At 43.5% G+C, this 18,383-nt stretch overlaps 1 protein-coding gene across 29 annotated transcripts in view; it reads right to left on the minus strand.

Moving 5' to 3' along the window:
• Positions 1 to 18,383, minus strand: part of KCNMA1 (potassium calcium-activated channel subfamily M alpha 1) — a 768,447-nt gene that overhangs the window by 190,509 nt on the left and 559,555 nt on the right. For all 29 annotated transcript variants that reach the window (XM_037727278.1, XM_037727288.1, XM_037727276.1 and 26 more), the window contains exons 13-14: positions 16,055 to 16,124; positions 9,718 to 9,873 (exon numbers count right to left, since the gene is read on the minus strand). In XM_037727278.1, coding sequence (XP_037583206.1) covers positions 9,718 to 9,873; positions 16,055 to 16,124 — 226 coding nt within the window. The remainder of the gene's footprint in view (positions 1 to 9,717; positions 9,874 to 16,054; positions 16,125 to 18,383) is intronic.

Genomic DNA, 18,383 nt, shown 5'->3' on the forward strand with positions numbered 1-18,383 from the left:
AAAAAAAAAAAAAAAAAAGTATATCATGTAAACTGAAAAGTGCTGTGCAAATGTAAAATACTACTGTAATTCCAAAATTCTTAACAGAACACTCACAGCATTAAATCAATGGTGGTTCCTTGTTTTGTATACCCTAGATGTATAAAATAGTTGCCTCAGAGTTCCAAATTCCTCATCATTGTTCTGGACATACATTCGCACTTAGTATCACTTTAAGGCAGTAATAACCAATAGACTTAATAAGGAAATCTGAGCTTTTATTCCTTATGGCTTACATAGGATTTTGCGATTTTCACTTAACAATCACTAACAGTGGATGGTACTCAAAGTTAAAAAGTTGGAAGAGCGGGGAGGCAGAATGGACCCAGCCCGTGGATACCCAGGCGGACTCAGGAATACATGCAATTAATTAAAGGCCAATTATCTCTGAAAGAGCTCAGACTGATACTTGGCCAGAGGTTGTTCAAGAAGATGGCCCATATTTCACATCAGTGACAATACCCTGCCAGCCGAGAAGGGCCAGGGTAAGTGTCCGCTTCTCCTGAATTTTTGCATTAAGTCCTGACCATTGCCACTTCTCAGGCTCCATCCTCGCTGAGCACCAGGCTCTGTGTATATGTTATGTAATGTTTCTGTGCTGCCTTTCCCTTTGTTCAGTCCATGCCAAGAGCCAAATAAAAGAATCCATATGTGATTACAGCTATAAAACCAAAAGGAAAATATTAGATGAAAATATAACATTTTGGGGTTTCTAAGTTTGCTTTACCTTTAATGCTAGGCAGACAGTTTACACAAATCATTTTGCTGCAAAGTAAAGAATAATGAGTTAAATGTGTTCCCTGTCACCATCAATCATGTACGTTTGCCTTTGATTCACCAAACATATAAGACACATGAAATGACTTTCTAATCATGTTAGGGGGAAGGAGGGAGAAGGGGAGAAGATGGGGAAAGGAGTTTCAACTTCTTTTATTTTATTCAGAAGTTCCATTGACATTTTCTGGAAATCTTCTAACATGCTGTAAGGGCTTCTTTTGCTAATAATGTTTGCCTTGAGAATTTGTAAAGGTCTGAGAACTCTTTAATTCAATGTTCTAGAAATTACCAGGGCCATAGGGGAACCGAGTCCCTGTTAATAGCTCACGGATTACTCTGCTCTTTATTGGAAATAGTTTTCACAGAAGTTATTCTACTTTCCAGTGGGCGTTAGTGGTCTTAGTCAGACTGAGTGGCATACGGGAAGGCAGCATCTTGCATGGAAGCCTCTGATCTAAAGGGGTCCAAATAGGGTGAAAAGCAGGTACACAATGAAGCTGACCCAAAAGGGATACTGAGGTTTCGCAAATTCATTTCAATTCATGGATGTTTATTTTTGATTTGTGAAATTAAATAACACACTGGCTGGATTTTCTGGCAGTCAAAGTGGTTTATAACCAAATCTAACCAGCCTCCATGCAATCCTCACCAAGGATTATGGAGCTTTGCACTTCACATTTCTACATTGAATCAAAGCTCTATAATTTGGCAAGGGAATCATGTACAGTAGCAAAGGAAGAAGTTTTCCGCACCAAAATCACACGAAATTACAAGTCCTTGCTGGTCCTGGTCCCACCCAGCTATCCGTTATACAGGCTTGGCCAGGCTAGGTTGACGCCAACTGAGGCATTCATTTACTCAACAAACATGTATTGAGTACCTATGATGAGTCAGGCGCTATTCTAGGCACTGAGGATTCAGCAAGTAACCCCAGCTTCAAAGTGCTCACATTGTCCCAGAGAAAAGAGGCAATAAACACCAAACAGTGCCGTGGGAAAAAACAAAGCCAAGAGAGTAAATAAGGATGTAGATGCATGATGTGTGGAGAGGGAGGGGGGTGCAAATTTCTAAAATGCAATTCTGATGTTTTTTCCACATGGAAAATTTATCCCCTCATGAAGCTGAGAATAACAGCTATATACTTCCTGCAGAATATGAAGTGGGACATCTACTCTTTCTAGAGATCCTCAGCAGCCTCAGAGAGCTTGCATGAGTTTACTTTCTTCTTGATTTTCTTGTATTTGCCAGAGAAATTGTTGAATCATAAAGTACCCCTGTATAAAAGATACACCATATTCATAGATTGGAGAACTCAGTATTGTGGAGATGTCAATTCTCCCAAGAGAATCCAGAAACAGACCCAATCATGTACTGTCATCTGACTTATTTTTTAAAAAACAAGGGGTTCTGCGATATTTATAAGGTACTATTTCTTAATCTAGGTCCTGGTTACATGACAGTAGGGAGAGTGTAAGTATTTAACAGGTTGTGCATTTATTATATGCACACTTTTATTATACTTCAATTAAGAGTTCACTTTTAATCCCTTTTAAAATGTAGTTCTAATGTCTCAGAGGACAGACTCAACTAAGAAATAAGTATTCAGCAAAGACAAGAAGAGTTAGACAGAGGGAAACCAAGAAGCTACTCAGGGGAGGAATAGCCTACCAGAGGGAACCACAAGTAAAACTCCCTAGAGCAGCCCAAGGGAGTGTGGCTAACATAAGAACACTTAGGACTTAGGCCAATGAGGTCCCAGAAACCTGACTGCTTAGGACCTGCAGGCCATTGTAGAGACTTCAGATGAGATGCGACATCACGGAGAGACTTATGCAGAGGAGTGACAGGATCTGATTCATGTTTAGGAAGCTTGTTCTGGATGCTTTATTGAAAATAGATTGGAGCAGGGGATGGTGAGGGTAGAACAGACAGGCCAGTTAGGAGGCTGGTACAGTACTCTAGGAGAGGCATGTTCGTGGTTTGGAGTTAGTAGTAAGAGTGCAGGTGGTGAAAAATGCTCCGATTCTGGGAACATTTTGAAACTTGAACCAACAGGATGTCCTGCTGTATTGAATGTGGTGTTTGAGGGCAAATAAATAAATTTTTTTAAATGAGTTGAGGGTGACTCCAGAATTGTTAGTTTCAGCCACGGGAAGGATGGCATTGCCAATTGTGAAATGAGAGAAGAACAGTTTTGTGGACAAAGAAAGGAATTTGATTGTGGATATGTTAAGTCTGAGAGGAGATGGGATATTCAAATGCAGATATTGATCAGCAGTTGAATAGACGATGCTGGGTTTAGGCGAGAGGCTCTTTATGGAAATATAAATGTGGAAGTCATCTACGTATCTAAAAGCAATGAGAAGAATTGAGATTACCAAGGAAGTGAGTATAACTGTATTGGGAGCTGCTCTCCACTGGTGAGGAATATGTGCCGAAGTCTGCTGTCATAATGCCATCTGTGGTTAAGGTGACATTGTCCGCTGGTAATGGAGTAAGCAACATCTTGCATCTCCCTATCTAATTCCACCATGGGGGTTTACTTTGCCAGACAAACTCTCTACTCTGTTGCCACTAGTTGTTCTTTCCTATGTAGAGTGCCAGCTCCATCCCAGCCTTGTCGGTTGCAGCCCTGGCCCCATTTCAGAGATCTTGTCAACCCCAACCCTGCCATGCAAGGTTGAGTTCTGCTTCAACCTGGTTAGCAGAGCTTACACCCACCAGACAGTAAGAATTGCTTGCTGTGATGATTAATGTTAACTTGACTGGGTCATGATGTACCCAGATATTTGGTTAAACATTATTCTAGGTGTGTCTGTGAGGGTGGAGGGTGTTTCTGCATGAGATTAACATTTGAATTGGTGGACTGAGTAAAGCAGATTGCCCACGACACCCTCAACCCACCCTATATGGGTAAGCTTCATCTAACCCACTGAAGGCCTGCCTGAATAGAATAAAAAGGAGGAGTAACGGAGAATTTGCTCCCTCTGCCTGATGGTCAGTCTTAAGCTGGGACATCAGTCTCCTCCTGCCTTCAGATCTAGACTGAAACTTATACCATTGACTTTCCTGGTTCTCAGGTGTTCAGACGCAGACAGAGACTATACTACCTTCTTTCCTGGGTCTCCAGTTTATAGAACTTGGGATTTCCCAGCCACCATTACCATGTGGGTCAATTCCTTATAATCAGTATCTCTCTCTCTCTCTCTCTGTCTCTCTCTCTCTCTCTCTCTCTCTCTCTCTCACACACACACACACACACACACACACACACATACACACACACACACACACACACACAGAGTTGCACTGTTTCTGTGCAGAACCCTAATATACTTACTTTCTCCCAGAAGCACCTACCTAATCATCCCCAGCCCTTCAGGCTCACTTGGTTTAGACTCTAATTAGTTTCACCTCCTCAACAGAGCAGTGTGTAATGTCAGTCCCTTCTTGGGAACCTAGCTCATTCCTTACCCTGACTCAGCCCAACCTAGGATACCTGTTATGATTCAGTGACCTCTGCCTTTGCAGAGCTGGCCAGAGAGAAGGGTAAAGAAGGTGCACAGAACGGAGGTATGCAAATATGTGCCCATACATCCAAGTCAGAGCAGAAGCATTCTGAAGCTTACCAGAGCCTCCTAGCCATAAGGGTGCTGATGGGATTAGCGCACTGTCTGGAATACGGTAGGTGCCTGGGGCATTTCTATTGCATCAATAGTTTATATTGAATGAACTAAAGAAAGCTAAGATTTGTGCTAAGATGATGGCACTAGCTAAAGTTTTCTCTTCTCGTTTCTCACAGGTCCTTTCAGCATACTCAAGAGGGCAAACCTGGAACCAGTTTGCGTGGGTTTGAACTCCTGAGTTTGTCAACTCCAAACTATACATCCTCAAGCAGGTTGCTGAACTTCTCTTAACCCACAGTGTCTGCCATTGTAAAATTAGAATAATAGTAGTGAGAAGTTTGGGTAGGGTCATTGTGAGAATTAAATGTGATACTGCAGCTAACGCACTTAATACAGGAATTAGCACATACGAATCAGTATTTTTTAGCTATTATTAAAAGTTCTTGATTTACATTTTTAGCTCCTAAGCCAGACTAATTCTATACATACATATGTACAAGCACACATATACACATAAATATAACTCAGGCTAAAAATATTTAAGTGATTCCCTTGGCTATGCTTAGCGCTAGGACTATGGGAATATGTTTGCTGAAAGTTTATCTCCATACAGTCACAGGGACAATGAACAGAAACTTTGTGTGTCCAGCCATATCTACTTCAGCCAAGATACAATGTGAATAGCATGCTTCTGATTCCTCTAGTGCTTTCTCATTCTGAAACTGAAAACTTGACAGAGGAGGGTGTGCTGTTATCGATATTAAGTAATATTTCACCCGCAAATTCCAAGTCTTGTGGCATAGGGAAAAAAACACAAGAAATGCATAACATATTTTCTTCATTCTCAAAACTGATTTATTCAACAAAGAAATAATCATGGAGAGCATACCATGTTCCAGGTTGTGTGTGTGTGTGTGTGTGTGTGTGTGTGTGTGTGTGTGTGTATGTATAAAATGATAGATTAACAGAGTTAAAATCGTTGGCAATTCTGAGAACTATTTAAATGTGCTAAATTGGAAGTCTCGACGTAGATTGAAAAACAATTTTAAGAGTTAATCACCCTCTAAACACACACACACGCACATACAATTCGTCATGTGCAAAGACAGCTAATCCTAGTAAGAATAATAGCACAATTCATAAAGATGGCAAGCCAAGCCCCAACTTGAAACCTCATACGCCGAAGAGAAAGCTAAGTATGCCTAGCGAGACTCAAAAACAAAAACAAACAAATAAAAAAATCAATGGAGATCTTAAATTATATCCAAGTGAGGAAGCCAAGTAAAGAGTAAGTGTGGCCACTTATTCAGGGCTGAGGCAATGGCAGATACACTAAGTAAGTTCATTGCCTGGGTCTTCACAGATGATATCAGGGAGATTCTTCCTGGAACCTGACAGGCCAGGGTAGGAGACTAGCCAGTGGCAAATGAACAGGATGCTCCAGGGCTGGCTGATAATGTTGATGCAGATAAGTCACAGGCACCAGAGTATTCATATGAACTCCTTAAAGGAACTCAAGGGTTCAAACAAGACCCCATTGCACAAAATGCTTAACCCGTCCCTAACAACAGCTGCTGAGCTGGAGGACCCCTGGATTCCCAACTTGAGTCTCATTCCTAAAAATATTAGATGTAAAATTACCGTAGATTTGTTAAATCCTAGCACAGCAAAAGTTGCAGAGGGCCTGCCTTGAAGTTTAGGTGGAGTAAATGAGGGACAAATAGCCAGAAAAAAAAAATCTTTAACAGTAGTTAGCAAACTTCAGAAATTCATTACTCCCAAAGATATGGGCTAAAAATATAAAAAGATTCCTAAAAAGTTTAGATCAATTTGGAGATATATCCACACAGGAGGAAGGTTTTCAGGGGTAATGACTTGGAGTCCTAGGATTGGTATCTTTGAGAGTGGCATTGGTGGGGAGAGAAAGAAGGATTGCCCCATATTTCTTGGTATTTCCAGGCTGGGCCTTCTTTTGTGATTCCTGTAATACCAGTATTCCCTCCCTCTTTCTCTCTTTTTTTTTTTTTTTTGAGATGAAGTCTTGCTCTGTTGCCCAGGCTGGAGTGCAGTGGCACAATCTCGGCCCACTGCAACTTCTGCCTCCTGGATTCAAGCGATTCCCCTGCTTCAGCCTCCTGAGTAGCTGGAACTATAGGCATGCACCACCATGCCCAGCTAATTTTTGTGTTTTTAGTAGAGAAGAAGTTTCACCGTATTGGCCAGGCTGATCTCGAACTCCTGATCTCAGGTGATTTACCTGCCTCCGCCTCCCAAAGTGCTGGTGTTACAGGTGTGAGCCACCACGCCTGGCCAGTAGTCCCTGTTTCTTTTATTAAACATGTCACCTCACTTTCACTCTTGGCATTTGGTCTCATACATGATAAGAAGCCCAGTGTAAGTGGCTCACACCTATATAATCCCAGCAATTTGGGAGGCTGAGGCAGGAGGATCACCTGAATCCCGGAGTTTGAGACAAACCTAGGCAACATACAGAGAACGGTCTCTATAAAAAATTAAAATTAAATTAAACAGCCCAGTGGATAGTCACTGTGATTCTGCCTGTGCTACACGTTCACTGTTACAGTCTTGTTTCTCTCATTTTAGCAGGGGTTCTGCAGCACCAAGAGACAGACATGACCGGCCCAGGGCAAGGGAGAGGTTGAGTTCACACTTTACCTTTGGCTTCCAGAAATGCTAAAGGTTCCCAAAGGATCAAGTGCTGCCAAAGCCTCATCCCTTTTCCATCCATCCTAATAGGCCTGCTTGTCCCCCTAATAGGCCTGATGAATTCTCCGTCATAGGATACAGAGGTCACTGGAGAAGGAAGCAATCCTATAAACGATAATCTATTTGTAGATTTACTTTTCCACCTGCCCCATGCCCAACAAGAATATATGAGGGCTTTGTGATCCCTGGAATGGGAGAGAATGCATAAAACATGTCAAGGAGAGCAACATGATCTAAAAGAGACAAAGATCTGGGATTTGGAGGTAGGTAAACAAAGATAGCAATACAGAGCGGGGAGCACATGAATAAGGCATCTTTATTTTCAGTGAGAAAAATATACGAAGGGAAGCCTCGTGATTTCCAGGTCATGCACCTCAGCGAATTCCAACACAAAGACCATCTCAGTGTCAAAAGGCCATATTCAGAGAGCTACTTCCAAACAGGCGGGAGTTGGCCCTACACAGAAATAATGTGGTAACATAACCCCCGGAGGAAAATGTGTTTTTAGTTACACCAGGGCCAGGCCCAGCCTTTCCCACAGGCTCTTCCTAAACAGGAACTTGGCAATGGGATTAGCTGAGCTGGAGGGGACGTCCTTGGCTTTAGAGGTGAGGCCCATCAGGGTCCCGAGGAAAGTTGGGCAGAGGTTTTCCCTGCTGCTAATAGCACTGAAGAATCAGCATCACATCCATTTTATTAATTTCCTTGACAGACAGCTCTAGTTACCATGCAGGCACCACAAAATCAAAACATACGCATGTCAGGGGGCCCCATATGCGGTGGGGCCCTGCCAAGGCCTATGTTACATTAACACAAGGAAGCAGAGCACAGCTCCACACACCATGTGCTTGGTCCCATGGGCCATTCCCTGGAAGAAAACCACCAAAGCTTGATTGAAAGAGCCAGAGAAGTTCTCTTGGTGACAGTCCTTTATCCTGAGTCTGGGCTTCTCACGTTGAACATAAGAGCCCTGGGAGACACATGGCTACATCTGGCTTCAGGGTCTTGTCTCTAAACACAGCTACACAGACCTCCTTGCCACCTCCATTCAGTTCTGCCCATGCAGGACAAGAGCAGCCTGGATTAAAGAAGACACTTAAAGGAATGCAGCGTCTTTATTTGTAAGCTGGATGTGAGCTTGGAGTTCTGTTGAGCTGAGACCTTTGGCTGCGTAATGAGCGCAGGAGGATTTTTTATATCAAGGTATCCCTTGCTATGAGTGTTGCTAAAGTGACTGAAGGAGCTCCAAAGTAATTTGTTCTTTGATGTAGAGCAATGTTAACTATCAGTTGGCTACATAATGATAATTTGGCAGGTACAGTGGGTAAGGACCTAAAAAAACACTCTTGCTCTAAATAATATCACTCATAGGTACCCATGGTGAGCACTAACACATCTGTATCCTCATGCTTCCCGTCCACCCCTCTTAATGCAACCACGGTCATTTCCTCAATACCATCAAGAAACTTGGCAGTGGATTAGGCAGCCACACAGCAAAAGGCAGGAGGTCTTACACCTTTGATGGCAGAGCTTCTGGCCTCCTTTACGGACCTTGTGCTGACTCATGAACTTTCTAAGGATGTAATTTCCCACCTCGCCTGCTATTAATTCTGCTCCTTCTATAACAAGAGGAAGGATGTAAGCCTGGATCCAGAGCTAACTGCCTCTCATGGCATATCAGAAAGGCCCAGGCTAGACCTGTTTTATACACTGGTTTGTCACCTTGACTGCCTAATCTAAGAACAGTCTAAGGATAAGAACTGAAATGACTGTTATCCTAGGCTCCAGAAGCCTCCTTGGTAGGGGCTGGATGCTCAATGCAAGGCCCAAGAAACACACTCCTAACCTGGTCCACCCTGTGAGGACAGATTTGGTTTTTTTCTCTCTTTGCCTGCACTGGTGCAGCAGGTATGGGCAACCTGGGGATTTTAGAGTGGCTGCCCAACCAGCTCTGACAAGGACATGAACACATTCAGACTGCCTGTCTCTCGGGGCAAAGGGCGCTGCTGCCGAGGACTCAGTACATTGTTTGGCTCTCCATTCAAACAACTGCGGTGTGTCAGTCCTGCTGGCCTCCTTGATTGTGCAGAAATAAATAAATGAATTACGTTGTTGGGGTTTGGGCTTCAGCACCAACACATGGTCTGCATTTATCCACACAGTGAGAGGTCCACCAGCCACTTGATATAAAAGAGCAAAATGATAATTCTTTTCTTTAGGCGCTCTGTTGCCATATGGAACGTATATAAATCATATTTTTGTTTTAACAGCAGAGGCTTTGTTGATAGATAAACATGTGGTTTATCTAAAAGAAAAAGAGAGGATTGTGCTTTGAACAATCATTTAATGGCCATGGATGTGCCAAATAAAAATAAAAACATAATTTTGAAAAAAGCTGGCTTCATGCCCAAATCCGTAACAAGGAATTTCTCCTTAACCCAAGTGGTTAGAGTCCGTCGATCTGTTTTGAGTTTAAGCTGTGCTCTCTACTCAACCCCACGACAAATAGAATCCTGAGCTAATGTGCTCTAATAAGACGAGACGTTACCTTTATGAATGACCTCATGGAGAAGAGGTTGGCAAGCATGGTGGAGAGGCCTTGAGCCAGGCAGCTCTGGGCTATGAAGCCCAACTTCAGCTCTGCGAGGCAGATTGCATCATCACCCTCCTTCCAATTCCAGCTTGGGATGTTTAGCAGATGGGCCTGGGGAAACAAAAGCAGGTATGAGATCTTGCTCTGTTAAATGTTCAGCTGTTTAAAATTTCTTCTGGGATACGAAGCATTGCCCAATCATGCAGGGCCATTCAGACTCGCCCTTCTTTTCCCTTGCTGGGGTCTGATGTTTGCTGTTTTATGCAACTCTTCTGCTCATCACACTTCAGTCTCTCTGGATTGTTGTCTCTGTACCTACTAAGCTTAAGTCTTCCCCTGGATTTGTCATTTGGCCAAATAGAGCCCAGAGGGAATTTCCCCTCGATCAGCCCAGGTTACTAAGATGGCTAGCTAAATTGTTAGGTTGAGTCCTCAAATGGACCATAAGATTGCCAAATGCCTGTATATTTTCCATTTCTTTTTTACCTGCCTTTCCAATACTCCAGATCAGTGACTCCCAGGCATTAGGAGCAGGCATCAGAATCACCTGCAGGCTTTGTGAAAACACAGATTGCTGACCTCTCAAGCCCCACTGCTGGCATTTCTGATCCAGTAGTCCGGGGTAAGGCTGGAGAATCTGGCATTTCTAACATGTTGGAGGTGATGCTAACGCTGCTGATGTAGGGGCCACACTTTGAGAACCACTGCCCTAAAACATCAGGTAAATCACAATATTGACATTTCCAATCTCTTGCAAATGGACTGGTCCTATTCAACTCTTCTCAGGCCCTGAGGCAAGGACCCAGAGGCATGCTCATCCAATTATTTTTAAGTGGCATGAAGCAGAGAGTCATAGAAAATACATTGGATGAAAGTATCAAAGTTCAAAAGGTTCTCCAGAGTTGGAAAAATCGGCGAAAGACCAAAGTAAAAAGATTTACAAGGCTTTCATGTCAAGTACAGCATTTAGGTTAAAACAAATCAACTTTATAAATTCAAAATGAGAAGACCTAGCTTGGCAGCAGGCAGGAGAGAAATAAAACAAAACGCACAAACCTAAATTTAAGTGTGTGGGTAACTAAAACCTCAAATTTTAGGCCAGCCATGTGATATTACAGAGAAAGCCGGTGTTTACTTGTTAGAAATGCTCTCCAGATCAAGGGAAATGAACATTTCATTCTGTTGTAAACTGGTCAGACCAGTTCCAGAGTACTTGATCCAGTTTTCAGTCAGATTTAAAGAGGGAAAATGATCAACTGAATAACTTGCAGAGAAAAGTGACAAAGACAAGAAGAGATAGCATCTGGAAAAAATCTTTTGAGGAACAGTTAAGAGAGCCAGTAATATTTGGCCTGAAGAAGGCTCTTGTCCTCAGAGAGACATGATGGTTACATCTGAATACTTCAGGTACTGCTGTGTCCAAGATTAGGTTTGTCCTGCTTTGTTCTAGAAGCCAGAATTAAGACTGGCATCTATTCCAAAAAAGCGGATTTTTGTCTTGTTTTATAAACGAACTTCCTAAGGATGTAATTTGTCTACCAAATGGAGAGGGTTACCTTAACAATTGCAAGGTCTGTGTCCCTAAGACCCAGTAAGTATTTCTCCAAATTACTATGGAAAGAACATTTGCTCTATACTAGGAGGTGGAATCAGAGAGCTCATCCAAGTCTCTGCTAATCCCAAGGCTTTATGGCTTTGATATTATTACTTCTCTGCACATCTCAGCAAACACAAGGAACACCAAGGGAGCCTTCCCTTCACTTTCAGAACAACATACAATAGTTGAACTAGAAGGATGGAAGACTCCACTGTGAAAACAAAGAGCAAATCCAAGGGCTCCACACTCTGCTTTCAAAAATACCACTTTTGTGAAATTCCTTCCTGCAAAATCCACTTCTATGACAATGTTGTGCATCCTAAGCCAAAAGTAGTTACCCCAGGGAGAGATGACTGTGACCTCTCTGATGAGAGCATGGTTAAAATAGTCTCATGGAGAAGCCACAAGAAGTAGTAATTGCTGTCAAGCTATCAAAGGACCTTCCCCACATTGCAGGCTCAGTTCCAACAACTAGCCCTTCCCTTCATCCCTTCCTCTCCCTACTCTCCACTGGCTTCAGATGGCCACTTTCCCTTTTATTTCCCAGGCAGTATAGAGAGCACATCGGTTTAACTGGAGAAATACTCATTTGTAGTAATATCATCTGAGAATCTGGGAACAATGAGGAGAAATTTAAGTTTAAGTAATGAACAAGTCAAGCATTGTGTGTGAAAGGAGATTTTTTTTTGGTCCAAGCCCTAAAGAGACACCTCTGAACCTTCACGGAGCCTTCAAACAAACAAGCAAAATCTTTCAAAGAAAGTCTGTCCTATCCCCATGTGCTATCTAGGATATGAGGCCGTGGCATTACACCCTTGGGTCCCATGTGGCCCTGTCTGGCTTAAGTTCTGTAGGTACATTTTGAGCTTTCTTTCTCACTGTCCACCTTGACACTTGGGCATGTGATTACAAAGAAAAGTTGAGTTTAGAGCCGGGTGTGGTGGCTCACATCTGTTATCCCAACACTTTGGGAGGCAGAGGCAGGCAGATCACAAGGTCAAAAGATTGAGACCATCCTGGCCAACATGGTGAAACCCCGTCTCTACTAAAAATACAAAAATTAGCTGGGCGTGGTGATGCACACCTGTAGTCCCAGCTACTTGGGAGGCTGAAGCAGGAGAATCACTTGAACCTGGGAGGTAGAGGTTGCAGTGAGCCAAGGTCACGCCACTGCACTTCAGCCTGGGGATAGAGTAAGACTCCATCTCAAAAGAAAAGAAAAGTTGAGTTTGTTCCATATCTCAGGCTTCTGGCCCTCCTTTTTTGGACATTATATTTTCTCCAACACAGGGAAGGAGTGAGGGTGACTTGCTGAATGCTGGGAGGGAAATCTCTGTGCATGAAACAAAGAGAGGAGACCAACCCAGGAACGCAAATCCTTTGTTTCTGGCAACTTCGTCGTTTTCCATTTGAAGTAATCTGAGTCTGATGAAAAATGCCAGTGTAAGTGGCCAGAAGTCTGGAGGCAAATCCTCTCTCCCTAACATGGAGAATATAAAGAGTAGATCCGGCAGATCTGGCTTCCCTTCATTTCTGCTATTTCACCACCTCTCCCTCATCTCATGGAGAAGCAACGTGGAAACAGGCTGTCCTAAGAAACCAGGAGAGATAAATTCCAGTCCCAGTTCCATCTCTCACTACATACAATTTGCAGAAGACACCATGAGGAACAATGGCGGCCATGAAAGAGAAAACGCGTTAATATGACTGCCCAAGTGTCAGGGTGGACAGGGAGAAAGCAAGTTCTTCGAACTTGCCTCTGTCTGCACTGGGCTCATGGAACTTGGCTTCCAAAGATAAAGGCCTCTTTCACTAGAGTCTTCTGGAAAAATAAAAAATCCACTGATAGGTAAATCATCAGGAGTGACTTTCCCAAGAAGTTATAAACCAATTTGTCTTTGAAGAGCATCAAGGCATTTACACTCAAATCCGAAGATACCCTGCATTGTCTTTCTTCTGTGTTCAAAGATGGCCAACATCAAAATGTTTCTCTGCAAGGAGTTTAGTCATATTAGAAGATACACTTTGGAGAGCATCAGCCTTTCTATAAGGCCTACTCTAGGGAACCACAGTTTGGTTCAATGGGCTGTGGCTCCATTTAAAGAGTTGGTGGCAGTCAGCGTTCTGTCTCCCCACTCTCTGGCTACAGAGTGGTGGCCGTGATTTGTGCCCAGCAGAGTTGCGCTGTCTGTCAGAGCTTAGACGCCCTGCTCTGAAGTTACCCTGGGATGCTAAAATGCACAGATGGTCCAATGAGTAATAAAGAAGATAATGGATGTCACAGCTCTCTTTTAAAACCATAAAATATGACACAAATGTCTACAATTATGATGATGACAAACTCAGGGCCAGTTTTACATGGAAAGGAAGTAGGCAGCTTCCCTATATCCCTCCAGGCCCTACAACATTCCTATAACTAGATCATAGGGGACTGAAATGCTTCATATTTCAAGCTTGTTGTCCAATTATAAAATAAACTGTCTCTTGGAATATGTTCATAGTGACCTAACTTCACAGGCACATACCAGATCGTTTCCCAAAAGCAACTTGTAATGCATGGAGATCTCTAAGCATCTAGGATTCTAGGATGGGTGCAGCAAAAGGTGCCAAGAGAGAAAGAAAAAAAATGTTGAAAGGGAAGTGGAAGAAAACATTGAAAGAGTAGGAAGCATCTCAGGAAACAGCAAAACTGTGAAGCAGGGTGAAGAATGTCTACTTGCAATTCTACAAGGAATGAAAGATAAAAAATGATGAGTAGATGTTTTGTTGTTTCTCCAGAAGAGATAAATAAAAGGGCAAAAAAGAAAATGTCCTGTGTCAAAGTCACTCCATTCCTTGTGTCCTTACCAATCATCTGAGGATCGGTGATTCTGCCCAACCCTAAAACTCAAATAGTTTGGGATGGTTCTAAACAAATGTGTTCTAAGCAAATAATCATGAATTGGTTGATGTCTTTCTCATCATTTCTGAATAATTACAAGGCAGAGGTTTGCCAAAGACATTCAGGTTGCTATGATCATGTGATTACTGACCAGGGACTGTCTGGAATCCCAGGCCAGTTGAGCTATTTTGAGTTTGAAAAGAACTGCAGTTCTAAAATCCTCCTTAATTTCTTGAAGATGCTGCATCAGCACTCATTGGAGAGAGAAAAAAAGGAACTGACAGCCCCTTTTAAACACACAACATTAATTTTCCTATTCAGTCTAAATTCAGCCAAAATTCTAAACAACAGCTTAAAGCACTCCCACACTAAATGAAATTTCAGATCACAAATGAAAGAAGGAGAGCTCCTTGCTGTAGGAGCTGTCACCAGTCACAACCTTGCTAATAAAATTCACCTCCACCTACGAGGGCTGCTGTCAAAAACTTCTCCAGCTTGACGCCTGCACGTTACTGATATCCTCACTTTATCTCTTCAGTGTCCTTGGGTTTTACAGAGACAAACAGGTGAATGTGACCTTGGGTGCCCACCACCAAATCCACTGGCTGGAGAATAACATGTTCTGCAAGGGAGCCACCTGCTGACGGCTGGGCAGTGGTTGGCAGCAGGCAGGCATTCCGGGTGGTGGGCCAGTCATCGACAGCAGGCTCCACTCAGTGACAGCCTGTGATGGGCCTCCACACAGCAAAATGGGCCAGCCCTTGCCAGCAATTAAGAAATAACGGCATCGTGCTGGTGCATTTGGCAGAACGGGGTTTTCTCTGGGTCACCTGGCTGCCTATTTCGCAGGGAATATGGCCCATAAGAGGGGGTACGCTGTCACTCATAACCCAGCAGGGAGTTATTCTGTGCAGACAGGACACCTGGCTCCAGGTACTGGGCAGTCTCTGGTTACTAGGCTTCATTAAGGACATAACTGGTACCGGGTGCCACCTTCCCTCCCCTAAAGCTGTTTTCTTGGAGTGTACTGACTGGCCGAGAGAAGGAGCATTGCCTTTGAATGAGAGACTGGACTCTGGTTTACTGAAAAGTAATCAGAGGGAAACAGCATAGACTCTGACATTTGTCTTCTTTCCAGTCAATCCCCCAATGTAAGCTATAACACAAGGAAAATTCCTTTCTGTTTAATCTCTGGATAGCCTACGAATTTCCTGATTCAACTCTGTAAATTCTCATCTTGACTCTGGGAATGTGTTCCATATTATACTCTTACAGAACACATTACGCACTCACCTGTTCACCTGGTATCAAATAGAGAAATCTTATTATTGTTCACTTGCCTGGAGCATTCTACACCTTAATGGCTAAAACCCCAAGGACACAAAATAGGGCTTTTCCTTCACTGATATTCCTGTCAGTGTCAGGGAGAGTGATAATCACACAGTAGGTATTCAATAAACATTTACCGAATAAATACATGACTACAGCACATAAAAATGAAAGTTGTTGTAATTTAAGTATGGATGGGCTCTAACAGTACATCAATAGTTCTGAATCTCGGGTTCCAATAGACACTTCCTGAATGAATCAGTACAAGAAGGAGCATCCTTCCAGTGACCAAATGCAAACATGTTGTTTGAACTAAAGAAACATCCCAGGGAGATTTTTAACCATCACACCTCTTTACCCAGGTCTTTGAGTTGCACACACGTGGGCACGTGAGTGTGTGTGTGTGTGTGAGGCTGTATAATCAGAAAGAAGAGGCTGGACTGTGGATGTGTCTTCAGACCTGGAGCGGGCTCTCACATTCCTACCTTGTTGTGATACTGCAGCATTTGAGTGATGATTCTTATCTTCGGATGGTAGTTCTTTATGGAGATTACTCTGAAAAAGAAAGAACCAGCGCTGAGACTGGTCTGCCTTATGCATAATGTCTGACCAAAAGATCAATTTTATTGTCTTCAAATGGGTACCCATGGGACTGAGGTAGCAGGCAGGACTTGATTCCAGAGCCAGAGCTCAGATACTACACACAGTTAAGGACTATCTGAAATGGGGATGGAGCAGAAGCAACCTTCCATTGGACACGCCCAGCAGTGTGGTGTATCAGTTTCCCATTGCCATGGCCACAGCTGGGAGCTTCCCTGCATCCTCTAGGCCCCAGAACATTAATATTACTAGATCTTAGTGGATTGAAATGCTTCATATCTCAAGCCTGTTGTCCAATTATAAAATCAACTATCTCTTGGAATATGTTCATAGTGACCTAACTTTACAGGCACACACTAGGTCCCTTCCTGAAAGCAATTGTAATGCATGGATGAATTCCAGTCCCAGTTCCATCTCTCACTACATACAATTTTGGGGAGGCACCATGAGGAAAAAAGAAGGCCATGAAAGAGGACGCACTTTAATATGATTGATACCCAGATGTCAGGGTAGACAGTGAGAAAGAGAGCTCAAGAACTTGCCTCTATCTCTACTGGGCTCATGGGACTTGCCTTCCTATGGCAATGACCCAATGACTGAGAAGTGACTATGCCTTCCCTAGAAATTTCTGCATAAACTGCCCCTTAATCTGCATGCAATTAAAAGCAGGTATAAATATGACAGCAGAACTGCCCAGAGCTGCTACTCTCTGCCTACTGTGTAGCCCTGCTCTGCGGGGGCAGTCACGGAGCTGTAATACTGCTGCTTCAATAAAGCTGTTTTGTCTGCCCTACCGCCAGCTTGCCCTTGAATTTTTTCCTGGGGGAAGCTAAAAACCCTCATGGGCTAAGCCCCAATATGGGGCTCACCTGTCCTGCATCAGGACCAGCAGCCAGGGCTATCCTGAGGAGTTGCAGACACTAAGATAAGCAGTATTCCCACCATACCTCTTGGTAGTTTGAAAATAAAATCACAAAGCAGCCACAGTCTGTGTCCTGGGCATGAAAAATTTGAGGTCCCCCTGGGATGCACTGGGGATAGGATGTATGCAAGTGTGTACTGACTGGGGAATGGGAAGCCTGGAGCAGGGGCTTCCAGCTTATTGCCTATGCAGACATTGAAAGCAAGCCCAAATCATGGGGCCTCCAGAGGTTTGCAATCTCCCACACCCTATGGACCAGCTCAGAAACAATCTGAGTCCAATTCTCCAAGTCAACAACTTGAGACAACAATGACCAATCAAACAAGCAGGATGACAAACGGTTCTAATTGTGACACACGCTTGTCCACTATCACAAAATATGATTTCTAAGCAGGGCTCTTAGGATGAGATCAAGGACTCAGCCTTCCACAGCAAATAGAGAAAATGATGACTTAAACTCCGGTTAAACGTAAGTGCCAAGGCGTTGCAGGGGTCACGATCTGGTGGAAAATTGTCTCCTACCTGCCCTCAGTCCAAACTCAGTGTTAGGCATGGCCTGCACCCACCTCAGCCCTCACGTGTCCTCCCCACATCAATCATGGTACTAAAGGGAGTGGCAGAGCGCAGATGAATGGAAACACCTGGGTTCCAGTCACAGCCATTGTACTAATGAACTGCTCGACCTTTAGGAAAACCCTGGGCTCTCTGTTCCCGTTTCCTCATCTGGACACTTGGAGCAACAGTACCTGCTTTATTTACTTCACAGGCTTGGTATGAGCGGCAAATGGGAGACCAGATGTGAAAATGCTTTGAAATCATTAAAAGTTCTCTCCACTTGTAAGTTATGGTTTTTGTCATTACCAAGTCTGTGAGAAATGACATTGTACATTTCCTTCTGTGACAAGGAGAGCTAAAGAATGGAATTCCACAGAAAGGCCCACCTCCTAAGCCTAATCAGAAATGCAAGTGCATGTATTATGACCACCCCACAAACTTCCCACCCAGCAGCGCACCCTTCCCCGCTCCCCGCCCCCCACCGCTTTTAGTGCAGACATGGAGAGAAGGCAGCCAGGGAGCAGCTTTATCTGAAAAGCTGCAACTTGTGAAAGTAGGAAATGGATCACGTGAAAGCCTCTCCCAGCACAAATTCACCCTGGGTTTTTGCACTTGAAGGATTTCATTTTATTTTTGAAGAAGTGTTGTGTTGGCCCATGCTTATAACTCAAGGACTTTGAGCCTCTGTCCGCCCTGCCTTGCAGTTCACAGCTTCAGCCAGTTTTCTGCATTAGCTC

Source organism: Cebus imitator, unplaced genomic scaffold (genome assembly GCF_001604975.1).
Source record: "Cebus imitator isolate Cc_AM_T3 unplaced genomic scaffold, Cebus_imitator-1.0 Scaffold11, whole genome shotgun sequence".
NCBI lineage: Eukaryota > Metazoa > Chordata > Mammalia > Primates > Cebidae > Cebus > Cebus imitator.